The sequence below is a fragment of the Plecotus auritus genome (assembly GCF_963455305.1).
Source record: "Plecotus auritus genome assembly, chromosome: 10".
NCBI classification, from domain to species: domain Eukaryota; kingdom Metazoa; phylum Chordata; class Mammalia; order Chiroptera; family Vespertilionidae; genus Plecotus; species Plecotus auritus.
The window spans coordinates 17,022,811-17,039,810 of record NC_137785.1 but is presented as its reverse complement, the minus strand read 5'-3'; the positions used below and the strand labels follow the sequence as shown (position 1 = coordinate 17,039,810).

General features: G+C 44.2%; 1 protein-coding gene across 1 annotated transcript; it reads right to left on the bottom strand.

The window, feature by feature from the left end:
• Positions 1-2,400: 2,400 nt before the first annotated feature.
• On the bottom strand, positions 2,401-10,633 carry LOC308235391 (cell adhesion molecule CEACAM21-like; the record flags this gene model as incomplete). Its single annotated transcript, XM_080644151.1, has 3 exons — positions 2,401-2,797; positions 10,007-10,360; positions 10,612-10,633. The coding sequence occupies 3 exons, from the start codon at positions 10,631-10,633 to the stop codon at positions 2,520-2,522; spliced, it is 654 nt and encodes a 217-aa protein (XP_080500277.1). The 3' UTR covers positions 2,401-2,519.
• Between the last annotated feature and the right edge of the window lie 6,367 nt (positions 10,634-17,000).

Genomic DNA, 17,000 nt, shown 5'->3' with positions numbered 1-17,000 from the left:
CAGGTCACAGAGGACCCAAAAGAGGCTTGTTCACTACAGGCTTGCACGTGGCTGACATGACAAAGATCCTGCATATTTACCAAAGTTCTTGAGTTTTATGAATTAATATTTTTTTTAAATCTCTGTGATCTTTCCCTTGAAGGTGCAGTTAAAATGAAAGTGGAATGAGAATACCCTTAATGGTTAGGCGGTTGTGCAGGTGCACTCAGATTCTGGGACAAAGACCACTCCAAAGCCACCTGGGGCCACAGAAGGATCTGGGCAGTCAGGTCATCTGTTTGGGAGGGTAAGTCAGAAGTGAGGGAAAAAAGTTGGAAACATTTATTTGGAGGATTATAGCCAGATAAGGAAATATTGGAAGATTTGAAAATAAGGTAAGATGAGCAAGATGACAGGATCAGCTAATTACAGGTAGGTGATGTCAAAAGAAAACATGCATTGGGCAAATTTAAAGAGGCAAGAAACACTTTATTGAAGATCATGCACTAGGACAGTGAGACTAAGCTCAACACCTTCAAAATAAAAGGCTGGGGAGATTTTAAGAACAGGAGCAGGAATCATAGGAATCTGTGTTTGCTATTTGGCTTTACACAAAAGAAAAGTAAAACTTCTCATGAAATTGTGACAGGAGGTCCTTTCACATCTTGGCTCTAAATGTCCTCACCCAAGTTAGGATGCTACCCTCCCTCAGAGACTGGGACACAGGGACTCCAGGACGATTAAATTTCAAAGGGATGGGCCCAGGCTCTTGAGACAAATATTCTATGGGACATAACACTGGCAAGAAGTTTGTAAGGAGACTTATGTATATTTCAAAAGGGCAGAGAAAAAAATCTGCAATTGCAAACAGTGATTACATTTGTGAAGAAAATGCTCTAAAATAGTGGAGGTCAGAGGCCTGCAGTCAGGAAGATCCCATCTAAACATAAGTGACTCTGAGGCAACATTAAGGCCCCCAGGTCATAACAAAACTGCTTTCTGCACAGTGGAGGAAAACACAATTAAATATCTTTCAGACAAGGTCCAGTTTGCATCTTCATCAGTTCCTGCAATTTATAAGCAGTTGAAAAATAGCTGAGAGTCCCTGAACAGAGCTAGGATATTGCAGAAGGCGAAGGAAAACCAAGCATGCTTCAAAGAAATGGAGGGACACTGTTTAATACACCACCGGACTCAGGGAACAGCCTTCCAAATCTGAGTGAAGGAACATGCATGGGGCCCTACCTTGTATCTCCCTGTGGTCCTTGTCCCGCAAACATGGATTATGCTTCAGGTCATTTTTGCGGGCCTTGCAAGAGGGCCCCAGGTGTTGGGGGTCTCCAGGCCATATCTGATGTCCTGGCCTGGCGGCAGCATTAATAGACCTCCCTCCGGGGCAGTGCACTGTCCACAGCCCCATGGCCTCTGTAACCGGTTCTGCAAGACCAGTATCTGGGAAGAAGGTAGTGACTTAATTATAGGTTACACTGAGCTTGCTGGCATGGGTTCAGATCACTAGCCTCCAAATATCAGGGTTACATTGGAATTAGCCCTTTTTACCCTTCTCAGGATCTGATCTCCCAGAAGGCTGTGCTTTGGAATTTTCCACGGAGACATTACATTGCTCTCTACAGTCACCTTCTCTTTGATGAAATGACATCTCCAAGGAAGAAGAGTAATTCTCAATCCTCCAACATGGCTGTCACTCAATTTGGCTGATTAGTGACCTAAGTGCAGAGGAATGACATTCACCTCATAGTTTGCTCTGATTCAGGTGTTTCTATGACAACTAAGATGGGAGTTTTAACAGCTTCTTGAGGTTAGGAAGCCTCACCTTCACACTGCACCTGCAGTCTCTCTAGCTTTGGGGGATGCCCTCTTCTTCAAGAGATTCCAAAATACCCTTCAGGTCAAAATAGCTCCATAAAGAGTGAGGTCATTTTTAATTCTGTGAGCATCAGTCTGAACTAGGACATTTGAGCAAAGCCTTGGTTGTATTACCAGCATTTCCAATTATATCCTATTAACAAGGAAGACAGTGTCCTACTGAACTTATGGAAGTAGATCCACTGCCACAAAAATAAAAAATATTTAGAGGGCTTTAGAAATATTTTGGGAGAAGTAAAACAGGAAGAAAAAGATCAGTGTTGATACCCATTTGGGAGTCCTCCTGTACATTCTTGCTGTCCAAAACAGTGTCCACGTGCCCTCCACAGGACCCATGGGAGAAGGGGCAGAGCTTGGATTCCTGGAAGCTTATCGCATGCTCCCACTGGTTAACACATGACCACTACCCGTGCTGGGAGGGACTTGGTGTCACCTTCACTGTGGAGATGGTGCAAATGGGACCAACCAGAGGTGGGATCTGGTGTGGAATGTTAGCTTAAGTCAACAATAACCTCATTGCTAGCTCTCATTTTTGAGCATTTATTGACTCAGTTCAAGTCTCCTAAGGACTTTCCACCTTCACAACAAATTTATTTCAAGGGTGAAAAGAACTTATTCAGTGTTTAACAACATAAAGAAGAAAAGTAGGGCCACTAATATTTAACATCCAGCTCAATTGCTACACTATCAGCAGAACTGATGGGGTTGGACACTTCACACTGGTAGTGCCCAGCATCCTCCCTCCTGACAGGGTCTATGGTGAGGGTTCTGTTGTTCCAGGACAGCTTCATCCTCTCCCTGAGCTGCAGACTCTCAGCATTGAACAACCATTCAGTGAAGATCGCATTTGTGTAGCAGGTCATAACCACGGCGTCCTTATTCTCTGTGGCTGTGGTGATGCTGGCTAAGAGTGTGGGCACTCTCACTGGCTCTGTGGAGAAACAGAGGGTGTGAATGATTTAGTGTGGGCTTGGGACCTGGGACCATGCTCCTCCCTCAAAGATATCAGCCACTTAGATTCCATGGTAAGCTCTGTAAATGTTGCCAGAGGCTTGTCTGTATCTCTGCAGAATGATTTTCTTTGCTCAGGTGATAATATGTAAGGAAAAGGGATGGCTTCACCTCCTCTTTGACCCCAGATCACCTCAGGGTTACTCCTGACCTGTTCTGACAGACATCACCATAGTATTGGCACAGGGAACCCCTTCGCAAACCTTGTGTCCTATAATCTCACTATCAGTTGGAATTTCCCGCTCATGAGCTTTTATTGACCTTTTTCTAGAACTATTTTTAATTCAAAAAAGATGAGGCTCACTCTTTAGGAAAAATTCCATGTATGTTTTAAAAGGCAGGTTTACCACTTCTGTACACCTCTAGGGCCAAGGCAACTTTACAGAAAGTGAAAAGGCATTTACCTTTTGTTAAATAATTTACTAGGCAATAAAGATGGCCCAACCTGTCTTCATGACCTTGGACCAGAAGTTCCATCTGAAGGATTCTTCAGTCTGAACAGGACTATATTCCCTGGTCTGCTGATTGACTATCACAGTGAAATAAATTTTGGAGAGATTTCATTATGGTTGCAACAAAACCCAGGACAATAGGAATAGAAGGAAACTACTCAATATGATAAAGACTTTTCATGAAAGTCCACGGCTAACACAAAACGTCATGGAGAAACTTGGAAATTGTTACTAAGATTGCAAATAAGACAAGGATGCTGTAGTTCTAAGTTATTCAACTTAGTACTGGAAGTCATGGCAAAAATAATTAGACAAGAAGATGAAATATGTGGTATACAAATTGGGAAAAAAAGAAGAAAAATTATATTTCTAAAAAGATACCATAGTCTTATATGTAAGAAACCCCTAAAGAGTTTGCCCACCCCCCCAACGCCACACACACACATACACACATCTGTTACAACTAATAAATAAGGCAAAGTTGTAGGAGACAAAAATTAACATTTATCATCATTTTCAATTTGTGCAACAACAATGAACAATCCCAAAGTGGAATTAAGTAAACAGTTCCACCCTAACCGCTTTGGCTTAGATGATAGAGTTTCGGCCTGTGGACTCAAGGATGCCAGGTTCGATTCCGGTCAATGGTATGTACCTTGGTTGCAGGCACATCCCCAATAGGGGGTGTGCAGGAGGCAGCTGATTGATGTTTCTTTCTAAACAATGTTTCTAACTCTCTCTCCCTCTCCTTTCCTCTCTGTAAAAAATCAATAAAATATATTTTTAAAAAAGAAAAAAGAAAAAAAAAAACAGTTCCATTTACAATAGCATCAGAAAGACTAGAATCTTTAGGAATAAACTTAATCAAGGCTATGAAAGATTTATACACTGTATATTACCTAACATTTCTGAATAAAAGTAAAGAAGAAACAAATAGATGGAAAGACATGGGCATGTCCACAGATTAGAATTTCCCGCCACTATCTACATATTTGGTACAAACCCTATAAAAAAATGCTGACTTTTTTTGCAGAAATAGGAAAATCCATCATAGAATTCATATGAAATTTCAATGGCACCCACAATGGTTGCAATGATTTTAAAACAGAATAATACAATTTGAGTTCTTACACTTTCTAATTTCAAAGCTTACTAAGAGCTCAAGTAACCAAAATAGTGTGACATGGCATAAAAACTTCTTTTCATGAAAAGAAACAATCAGATTGTCGGGGAGAGGGTGGTGAGAGGGCAATGGAGGAAAAGGGGAACATATGTAATACTTTCAACAATAAAATAATTAACAAACAATTTGAAAGACACAAATTACATGATTTTATCAATAAATACCGAAAAAACATTCAACAAAATTCAACATACATTTTTTTTATAAAAACTCTCACCAAAGTGGGACTAGAGGGATCACACTTCAACATAATAAATGCCATATATGACAACCTACCGCCAGCATCATACTCAATGGGCAGAAACTGCAAACATTTCTTTTAAGATCAGGAATAAGATAGGGATGTCTGCTTTCACCAATGTTATTCAATATAGTACTGGAATTCCTAGCCACAACAATCAGAAAAGAAGAAAACATAAAAGGCATCCAATGGATAGGAGAAAGTAAAATGGTCATTATTTGCAGATGACATACATGATATTGTACATAGAAAACCCTAAAGACTCCACCAAAAAGCTACTATATTTAATAAATGAATTTGACAATATAGCAGAATACAAAATTAACATGCAGAAATCTATGGCATTTTTATACACCGATAATGAATTCTCAGAAAGAGAAATTAAACAAACAATCCCATTTGCCATTGCAACATAAAAAATTAAGATACTTAGGAATAAATTTAACCAAGGAGGTAAAAGACTTGTACTCATAAAACTATAGGACACTGAAAAAAAGAGATAAGAGGTTGAGATAGAGGAAACTTGTACTCATAAAATTACAGTACACTGAAAAAAGAGAAAGTGGAAGAATATACTGTGTTCATGGATTGATAGAATTAACATCATTAAAATGCCCATACTACCCAAAGCAATCTGTAGATTCAATGCAACCCCTAGTAAAATACCAACAGTATATTTTACAGATCTAGAACAAATACTCCAAAAATTTATATCAACCAAAAATGACCCAGAATAGTTGCAACAATCTTGAGCAAGAAAAGCAAAGTTGGAGAGATCACAATATCAGATATCAAGTTATACTACAAAGCCACTGTAATCAAAACAGTCTGGTATTGGCACAAGAACAGGCATATAGATCAATGGAACAGAACAGAGACCCCAGAAATTGACCCAACCCATTATGCTCAATATTTGACAAAGGAGGCAAGAGCATACAATCTAGTCAAGACAGTTTCTTCAATAAGTGGTATTGGGAAACTTGGAGAGACATATGCAAAAAAAAAGTAACTATACCACACAACTTGACCACCATTCACAAGAATGAACTCAAAATGAATTAAAGACTTCAATGTAAGTTGTGAAACCATAACAATCCTAGAAGAAACCATAGGCAGCAAAAGCTCAGAGATCTCTCAGAGCAACATGTTTGTGGATACATCTCCTAGGGCTAGGGAAACTGAGGAGAAAATAAACAAAAGGGAGTACATCAAAATATAAAGCTTCTGCACAGCAAAAAAGCAAAAACCCAACAAAACAAAAAGGGAGCCCATTGTATGGGAGAACATTTTTGGCATAATACATTCAATAAAGGGTTAATATCCAAAATATAGAAGGAACTCATATAACTTAATGAAAGGAAGACAAACAATCCAATTTGAAAATGGGCAGAGTGCCTAAACAGATACTTCTTGCAAAGTGGACATATAAATGACCAAGAGACATATGAAAAAAATGCTCAAACTCACTGATCATCAGAGAGATGCAAATTATAAAGACAATGAGGTATCACTTCACACCTGTCAGGCTATCATCAACAGATCAACAAATGACAAATGCTGGTGAGGATGTGGAGAAAAGGGAATCCTAGTACACTGCTGGTGGGAATGCAGACTGGTGCAACCATTATGGAAAATAGTGTGGAGTTTCCTCAATAAATTAAATATGGAACTGCCATATGGCCAGTGATCCCACTTCTAGGAATATATATCCTAAGAAACCTGAAACACCATTCAGAAAGAATGTATGCACCCCTATGTTCATAGCAACACAATTTACAATAGCTAAGAGGTGCAAATAGCCTAAATGCCCATCAGTAGATGAGTGGATAAAGAAGCTGTGGTATATTTACACAACGGAACATTATGTGGTTGTAAAGAAGGAGCTCTTACTCTTTGAGACATCATTGAGGGACCTGGAGAGTATCATGCTAAGTGAAATAAGTCAGTTAGAGAATAACAAGTTCCACATGATCTCACTCATATGTGGAATCCACTGAACAAAATAAACTGATGAACAAAATAGATCCAGAGACACAGAAGCATGGAACCAACTGTGAAATCTCAGAGGGAAGGCTTGGGTGGGTGGGATGAGATCAACCAAAGAACTTGTATGCACACATGCATAACCCATAGACACAGACAATAGTGTGGTGAAGACCTGGGGTGGGGGATGGGGACGGGCTAGAAGGGGTCAATGGGGAACAAAAAGGGATATATGTAATACTTCCAACAATAAAGAAGAGTCACAATCAAATGGTTTGGAAAACAGAGCCAACACTGCTCAATGGAGAATGGACAGTCTTTTAAACAAATGGTGTTGAACAGCAATATCCCCATGCAAACAAATGAAGTGGACTGTAACTTATACCATATACAACAATTAAGGCAAAATGAATTGAATTCTAAAAGTAAGACCTAAAACTATAAAATTCTTAGAAGAAAATATAGGGGGAAACATTATGACATCGGTTTGGCAATGATTTTTTAAATAGCACACTAAGAACACTGGGGAAAAAGGAAAAACTAGATAAATTGGATTTTATCCAAGTGAAAAATTTCTGCTTATCGAATGCACAATTAACAGAGTGAAAGGTGACCTATGGAATGGGAAAAAATTCTTTGCAAATCATATATAAGATAAGGAGTTAATATCCACAATATGTAAAGAACTCCCACAACTCAACAACAAAATCAAATACCTTGATTTAAAATGGGCAAAGAACTTGATAGACATTTCTCCAAAGAAGTTATATAAATGGCCCATAGCACATGAAAAGATGCTCAACATCACTATCATTAGGAAAATGCTAATCAAAAATCTAGGAGTTGGAGTTGTTGCTTGTGATTTGGGGTGTGGGTAACTCAGCTGTGCAGGTGACAGAGAGAACAATGCTCTATATGGTACCTTTGATTCATCCAATGGCATCTCCAATCAGAGCTGGCACCTCTCACCTCTCAGCCAATGTGACTTCTTAAAGGAATAAGGCAGGTCTATGTATCACAAGACAAATGCCTGGGGATCTGAGCGCTCAGAGAATGTAAGACCTCCAGCTCTATAAATAGGAGAAAGCACAGACTTTCTCAGGTGTCAGTTAAGAATCGGGGTTTGGTCATGGAAAGATATAGAATGGAAGTCAGAGACCACTCTGAAGTTCTCCTGGTTCTTCCCTGACCAGCTGAATGAATGCCTGTCTGATCAGAGGCCATTCTTTCAGGATGCATGGACTTTCATCACCCTGCTGAGGTGTGTTTCTATGAGGCATATTTACAGGGCATCCTAGAGACTGGGGGTGGAGTGGAGCTGACACATGGGTCCCAGGAAAAAGCCAATGGTCAGTTGAATACCAGGCCCTGGGCCCAAAGGTTGGGTCAGGATTTTCCAGGTGAGTATGACTGACATGAGCCAGTGAGCCAATAAATGATAGAGCAGAGTCCAAGGAATGAGCTTGAAAAACGTGAAGGGGACAGGCTGGAGCTGACTGGCAGCAGAAGCGTGGCTCGGCCCTTGGTCAATAAAGTCATCCTCCCTCTGCTGAAGACAGGTGAGGAGGACTTGTGCAGATGCAGAAGGGATGATGGATGGCAAGAGGGTGGCATGGATTGCTGACATTCTGGCCCTTTTGGACCATTTGTGTTTGGTGGTTCTGAGACAGAAATTTGGAAAAAACTTAAAATTCTTCTGTATGAGAAAATTATTATTAATACCCCAGGGCTTAAGACCAATTGAAGGAAAGACTATTTCTCTAGAGAGCAGCAAATAATCTGAGAAATGGGTCTCATTCCCTGGAGAGAAAGGGAGCCTGTCCCAGGTGGCTAGAATTCTAAAAACTCCGCATCAACTTCCCAGTCTCTAAAGAGATTTTGGATCATTCATTGTTCATTCAATCACCATTTATTTCTTCTTCATTCATCAAAAGCAATTGAGTGTATTTTTACATGATGGTCCCTGAACTGGTTGCAGGTGTAGAGTGAGGAATAAGGATGCAACGTTCTTTCCTTTCTATCCAGTGGGAGTAACACCAACACACAGAACAAATAAGTGGTTTCCAGGCCAGTGCAGGGAGGGAGTGCAGGGAGGGTTGGATCAGCCAAGTGAGGGGAAGGCCTGGGCGTTCCCAGCACTGACTCTGATTGTTACTACAGGTAACTTAGTTTTAGAGTAAAAACTAATTAATTCTCCATTCGCTATCACTCCCCAGACCAGAATCGCTCCCTCTGAGTCGAGGGCACCTAAAAAGAAAGGATCTGAACCAATAGTTGGTCTAGGGAACCACAGACACCTAATAGGCCCTGGGGTGGAGGAGAAATGGGCTATGCAGAACAACCTTGAGGTACTCTGATCACCTACTAAGGGCCTGAGGGACTCTGTTTTAGTGACTGTATTATCCATGCTTTGGTTTCCCCTCACTGAAGGAAAGTGGATATTTGGCTATCAAGTTATCAGTGTGTTAACTGTAAAATAATCACAGTATCTGACCTGAATCTTGGGGATAGGGAAGCTGCACAAATAAGAGGCATGTGCTATTAATCAACTCCAAGAGAAAATCTCCTGGGTTGATCCCTGGTGTATGAGAAGCTGCCAGAAGCATTTTTTAATCCTCTATTTCTCCCCAGGGATGCTGACCTTTCTGTGGACTCTCCTAAGTCCACCAGAACAGTCAGCTAATGATCTGGGGAGCTTGTCTGCCTGTGATCTCCACACAGTGTCAGGTGAAGGACCCAGCTCCTTCCCTGCCCAAATGTGCCTCTTGTTGCCGAGCCCTGGCTGGTGATTAGCTCAGGAGCCCTGTGAATCAGGCAGTTGTGAAACTGTTACCCACTCAGCCCTTCCCAGGAAGGCAAACCCAACCTAACACAGGCTCCCCAGGGTTTCTAGAGTCAGGATCCCTGGGACAGGGGTCTGGGGAATGGCTGCCAAGTAGAGCTTCTCTGTGAGGATCCCCTGCAGAGCCTGTCTCAGGGTCATGGTCATGGGGATGGGCCCAGGGACCTGGACGGAGACTGGCCTCCCTCTGCTGAGCAACTCCCATCAGACTGGCCCTTCTCTCTGTGGAGAATGTCTGCAGGGCAGGAATCCGTGAAGGGAACTCTGATTTTAGGAAGTTTGTCTCCATTGTGTGTGTCCTGCACCACATGCCCTAACCCAACCTAGGATGTGAGACAGAGGGGGATGGAGGAGAGTCCAGGGCTGTCAGTCCTGTCAAGTAGAGTTCACCCCACCCGACACCCAGAGGTCAGAGAGCAATCACTCACGGTATACATTGAGCCGTCCAAATCCTATTTCCTTTTTTGAATTGTGAAGGAGGGTGACCACGGTGTACATTCCTGTGTCTCTCAGGGTGACCTTCTTTATCAGCAAGCATCCTTCTTTGTTTATTGTCTCTCGACCAGTGTATTCAGGCCCTCTTCCAATGTCGTTTATGTCCAATGAAAAAAATGCAATATAACGACTATCTTCCGCCCCTTCCCCCCGATACCAAAAATAACCTGAAGCATCAGGAGGGTTATTGCGGATACGTAGAATCACATCCTCCCATTCAGCAGCATTGGTGGACACAATCGCAAGTTGGGCAGTGGTGGGCCGGCTCCAGAAAGTAAAGAGTAGGACTAGGAAATAAGAGAGAAACTGATCAATATTTGCATCTATGTATTGGGATGGAGAGATGAGGCCCTGGATCTTGAGCACATCTCTTCATCTCTCAGCCTTGGTGCGTGTGTCAGTGTGTGTGTCTGTGTGTGTGACTCCTGTGGTTAAGGTCAGCAGCAAGGCCACCATTATCTCTGACACTGTTCTTTTCTCTTTTTCAAATACACTTCCCTAGGTGTCTGTCCGGCCCATCCCCTCACTGCTCACATACCCCTGTAGACACTCAGGGCCATCCTTGGGAGAAACCTTTGCTGACCACCTCCTGTAAAGACCCTCTGCTTTCACTGTCTCACCTGTCCCTGCTCTGTTCTCTTCATGAAAATTGTGGTACCTGACATCACATCCAGATCTTTCCTTGACTGTCTCCTCCAGATAGAACATACAAGCAGGAACGTGTCTGATCTTGCACCCCCAGTGCCTACATCAGGCTACAGATGCTGTAGTCACAGTCCCCAGGGTTGTCCACCTGCTGGGGTGTATGTGCCCATTTCTGAGGTTCATGGTAAGAACAATGTATAGCGCCCCTGGTTAAGATTTTTCTTCTGTTGCCTGTTGTAAATATTTATTATTATCATCAGTTTTCAAAATTCATTATTCAGTGATGAACAGCTTAGGAAAGGAACAGCCATTGAGGTTTTCCTGCCCCACAACACTTGCAGATTATGTGATTTTTCTGCTTCTGAACCCTTTCTCATCTGACTCTGTATCCATGTCCTCTCCCCTTAGGTCCAAAAAGAAGCCCTCCCTCCATTCTCAGAGTGCCGTGCTCCCCAGAAGATCCCAGCCAGTCTCTGTCTCCCATCCTCTGGGGTCCACACACAGGAACTGTCCACTCCTTACCAGCCAGCAGGATTCCCTGCCTGGAAACAAGCCATCTGCGGGCAGGGGCTGAGGGAGACTCCATGGTGTCTGCTGCCTGCTCTGTCCCTCGCTCTGTAAGAAGAACTTGAGGTCCAGTAAAGCTCACAGGCACCGCTACCTGGACTAGTAGAATCTGCTATCCCTACTCAGCATGCACTGAGCCTCCTCCTGGGACAAGAGCACTTTTCTAGTCATGTAGGTTGGGGCGGGGCCTGTGCCCAGGATGCTTCCCTCATTTTTGCCAACTCTGTTTCCCCTTTTAAGTTTACCTTTACTTTATTTTGGTTCCCTGGAAACTGCTGAAGCCTCTGACAACACACACACACACACACACACACACACACACACACACACTCACAAGCTGTGTTTGGAGAAGCACTAGCCTGGGGCATCCTATTCCAGTCATTCCCCAGCTTCCTGTCAGTTGCACAGTAACCTCCCCTACAGCCCTCCCTCTTTCGCATTTTACTTTTCTCTTCAGAGCGAGAGTTTTGGGGATACCTCAAAAAAAACTTGACACACCAATGTCACACCAGCTGTTCATCAGATCACCTTTCTTTCTGAGAATAAAGAATATGTGTTGGATCACCTGTGAAACTTTGTAAAGATTATGATGCCCAGGTGACACCTTAGATGCTGCTTCAGCAGCTGTCCAGCTAATGTGGATGCCCAACCAGAATGCGATCTGTTGATGTGGTGATGGGGCAGCTTCTCCCCCTCTCCTGTGCGCAGGGAGGGTCTCCAGATCCTGTTAAAATGCAGATTCTGAATCAGCAGGTGTGCAGTGGACCAGAGACCCTGCCTCTGAGGAGCTCTCAGGGGAGTGGATCTTACTGGCCTGTGGAGCCCACTTGCAACAGCAAGGCTAATGGAGGCACTTGCCCCCTGAGAGGATGACCCTCTCACCCCAGCATTGGCCTCTGCTGTGTCTTGACCTTGGGTCTGTCAGGACCACACCGAGAGCCCCAGAGGCCCCAAACCTGGGGATTATTTCTGTGACACAGACACCCAGCTGGGCACCGGGTCTTCCCCGTGTTCTCAAATGCTCCGGGAAGGTTGGATTTCCTTCCAGCAGGAAGGCCACACAGGTGACTATGGGGGTGAGAAGGGGTGAAGCTGGGTGGTGACTGCAGAGGGGCCTCTCCCTCTATCTCAGGTTGCCACCAGCCTGGCCTTTGCTTCTGGGAACAGAGACCCAGGACCAGGAGTCTCAGAAGGATCTGCAGTTCCTGGGTGTGAAGAGGAAGGTATCCTGCGTTTCCTAGGAAGAGAGAACTGTTGTGGGAGCTCAGGTGGCTCTGGGCTCCCTGGTCCTCCCTGGTTTCAGGGAGACCCTCTCTCTCTATTTCTGTCTGTTGAGTCTGTCCTTGTGCTCATTGACCTTTGGGGCAGTCTCTGTTTCTGGCCTGGGAGATGTTCCTCTGGTCACCCCGCCTTGCCCATGGGTGGTGCCAGGCTTGGGGGAGGTGGGCAGAGCAGCACAGAGACTCCTGAGAGAGCAGTGTTCCCAGGTCCTGCCAAAGTAAGAAACCTGCGAAAACATGAGTTTCAGTGAAACTGACGTCATATGCCTGAAAGCAAGATCTCAAATCCTGAGAAGAACGGCAGTTTTGCAGCTTATTTTATACATTACTAGAGGCTCAGTGCACGAAATTCATGCACGGGTACAGTCCCTAGGCCTAGCCTGCTATCAGGACCATCTTCCCCAGCTGCTGGCAGCCGGCCCCACCACCCTCCACCACCCACTGCTGGTTCCCCATTCCCCATGGGGCAATCGGGGCCTGGGGGCTAGGGCAGTTCCTGCGTTGAGAGTCTGCCCCCTGGTGGTCAGTGTGCATCATAGTAACTGGTCATTACGCTGTTAGGCTGACTCGCATATTAGCCTTTTATTATATAGGATAACCAAAGGAGAAGATTACTACAAAATTGTGTGAAATCTATTCAAAGGTAAGATAAAGCATATCTGGGAAATCTCTAGAATTGAATAAAAGGCAAAATGGAGAAATACATATTATTTTTACATGGGAGGGTCTGGAGAGTTAACATTTACAGCACGTGGAGAGGCTGTGCAGGGACCAGGCAACATGAGGGGTCTGTGGTCTCCTATTCTGGTGCCAGAGGTTCTTCCTTCCACTGGTCTACCAAAGAACATTACTCTGACGGGTCAAAGGTATGTTATCCAAGCTGCCTAAGTACAGGGCACAGGGCTCCCTTAAGGCACAGTCTCACCTTTGCTAAGGAAGCTATAACCCTGAGACATAATTACCTGCCATCAACTGCCCAGTTGATAATTTCTGATCAGACCATCCTGGGCAGTTACTTATTGTCCTGAGCCTATCAGACCCACATGTGGCCCCCTGAGCTTGTCAGGTTTATTGCAGAGTCCCTTTTGTGTCCACAGTCCCGAGAAAGAGCAGATAGGATGCATCAGGCACAAGAAAGGTTCCCAGAAGGGCCTGTTGAAGCAGGGATGGAAGTCAGGCTCCTTCTTTACCTCCTTAGGCAAAGCCAGGTTCCTGTGGGAATTTCCTGTGTTGTCGATGTCTCAATGTCACCCACTAGAGAGCAAGGGGGACCTGCAGCCAGGATTAGGTGTTGCACCAGGAATAATGTCCAGGCTCCAGAGAGTGGGAGGTGACCCTAAGCCCTGGGCAGAGGTGGGCTCTGACCTCCAGGCTGACAGATCATTCAGTCAGGGCCCTTTCCCTGTGTATTCCTGGTTCCTGAATCCATCCCAAGGCCATGTGAGCCCAGTGAAAGGACAGGCATTGTCCACAGTGCTATGAGTCCAGTGTCAGGAACACTGTCCCCCCGTTGGGTGTACTGTTTCAGGAGGAGCTCTCCTTTTCTGGGTTACAAAGCAAGAGCCTGGTGAGGGCTCTCCTGAGTCTTCTGGGCGAGCCTGCCAGGCTGGAGTGCTGATCTCCAAATTGCCCTGTCTGTTATTCATCACATCCAAGTCACCTGTGTCCCTGTCTGTCATCTGCTCTAGACCTCCCTGCAGGGCCCAGGATCTGGAGCAGCTCCACATGGAGACTTAGCCAGGGGTCCTCACGGGCTCTTCTGTTAGGGGAGGGGAGGCCCCTGTGGGACCGTTAGCTTATCTGAAGTGGAAGCAACCCCAGATCCTGAGTTCTCCTGCCCCATCTTGCATGGGAAATCCCCCTTGTTCCCCAGGACACCATGGGCAGTTGAGATGTCTTCAGGGACCACAGGAAAGTCCCATAGACCAGAGAGCTTGAGGATGGGAGTCATACCCTGATTCCTTTGAGGTCAGTGTGGGCTCCCTCCTCTCATAGTAGTAACTCAACCTGGGGTGGAGGATCCAGAGATTCTGCCAGGTCAGGGCTCTGTGAGAAGAGGAAGGACATAGGCTATAGTCCCAGCCCCAAGGTGATGAGATGTCACTAAGAATTTGAGGGTAAGGAGGGCTGTGATTTTCTGAGAATAAAGTAGGGCCCAGCCCCTCATAGTTAAGAGGTCCCTATTCTCCCTCCTGTCTGCGAGGGGTTAATACCCAACCATGGGACATTCCATTTGATGGACACTCCCATGCTGACACCAATGTCTTTGTGTTAATAATGAACATTCTCTGTCGGCAAGTATCACACAGGGTGACAGGCTTCCATTGCGTGGTCACCCACATCCATTTAATGAGTGTATACTGAGCATCTGTAATGTGTCAGGTTCTTGGCTGGGCCCTGAATACTCCACAGAGAACAGGACACACATGGGCCCTGAGCTCATGGAGTAAACCTTGCAAGAGGGACAGGCTCTCAGATAAATCACAGCACTAAGGACTTAATCATAATCACGAGAAGGGCAACAAAGGAAACATTCTGGTGTGTCCAGAGCATGTGCTTGAGTCTCAGCTGGTCTGGGGATCATAGCGCGTACTTCTGAGAAAGTGACCTTTTTGCTGAAATCTGAAGCCTGAGTGTCCTTTTTCCCCTTGAAGGACAGAGGGTGGTAGTGAAGAGCTGCCTGCAGACGACTGGCTTTTGGTGGGCAGATGCCACGCTGGATGGAGGAGCTCACAGAGTCCAGAGTGTACAGCCTGCAGAGTGAGAAGTACTGTGGACTCAGTGATGCTGGTTAGGTTGGACCCATTGGGCTTGGGTGTTGCTCAGGTGGGGTTAGCAGCCTCCTGGAGAGGCTCCATGTCATGGTGTAGCTTTGCCGCCCTCTGGTGGACAAGCAGAAAATGTGCAAAAAAGTCGTTACATTTAGGTGGGTTTTTTTGTTTTGTTATTTCTATTCAACTTACACTTTAAGCAATGTGTCTTATGTGTATATATAATTTATAACATATTTACTTAGTTATTGTTGACATATAATAAACTTAACATATTGAAAGTATACAATTTATTATACTTGCAGATGCATTCACCAGAGAAGTTGTTACAATAAAGATAGTGAACATACCCCTCATCTTAAAGTCTCCTCAGGCCCTCTTGTAACTTCTCCATTCTGCCCATCTCACACTCCTTTCCCCAGTGTTAAGGAAATTCTCATCTGCTTTCTGTTATTCTAAATTAGTTTGCATTTTTTAGAATTTTCAAAAATTGAATTATACAATATGTAATTTTGGGCAGAGGTTGGCTTCTTGACTCAACATGATTATTTTAAAATAGTTTTTATTTTAATTTCTCAGTTCTATTACATTGTAAGTATGCACTAAATTTGTCTATCCATTCATGACACTGCTGGTGCGAATGCAGCCTGGTACAGCCACTATAGAAAACAGTATGGGGTTTCCTCAAAAAATTAAATGTGGAACTTCCATTTGTCCCAGTGATCCCCTTCTAGGAATATAGCCTAAGAAACCCAAAACACCAATCAGAAAGAATATATGCACCCCTATAGTCATAGCAGCACAATTTACAATAACTAAGATTTGGAAGCAGCCCAAGTGCCCATCAGCAGATGAGTGGATTAGAAAACTGTGGTACATCTACACAATGGGATACTATGCAGTGGTAAAAAAGAAGGAACTCCTACCATTTTTAATGGCATGGATGGATCTGTGGAATATCATGCTAAGCAAAGTAAGACAGTCCTAGAAAGATAAGTATCACATGATCTCACTCATATGTGAAATCTAATGAACAAAATAGATCCAGAGACACAGAAGCATGGAACAGACTGAAGAATTTCAGATGGAAGGCGGGGTGGATGGTGTGGTGGGGGTAGAGATTAACCAGGAAACTTGCGTACTTATATACATAGCCCATGGACATAGACAATAAATAGTGTGGCGAAGGCCTGGGAGGTGCGGGGTAAAAGTGGTCAATGGGTAAAAACAATAAAGATAAATTCTTTTAAAAATAAAGAATTAAGTGCTTGTAAAACCATTGAGGAGCTAAGAAATGGAATTTAGGAAGTTGCTGCTGGAAGTCTGGTTTCAAGGTTGCACTGCCACAGCCCCCACCCAGAGGTAAAGTTATACCTGCTTCTTCACATAAAGCTGTGTCTGCCAGAGCCCACCCAACACTCACCCAGTAGCAGAAATAACGGCCCCATGTCCCTTTCAGCTTCCAAATGACACCCAAGTACATCTCAGGGGCTGAATTTAATTTACATTTGATCCTCAATCACTAGTTGTGGGGAAAAAGTAGTATTTAACCTTTCAGTCCCTCTGATCTAGGAGGGAAAATAGAAGGACATGGAGTGTAAATGCCAAAGACAATACAGGGCATGTCTGAGTCCACTTTCAGGCTGTGTGCCTCTGGGCAAGTG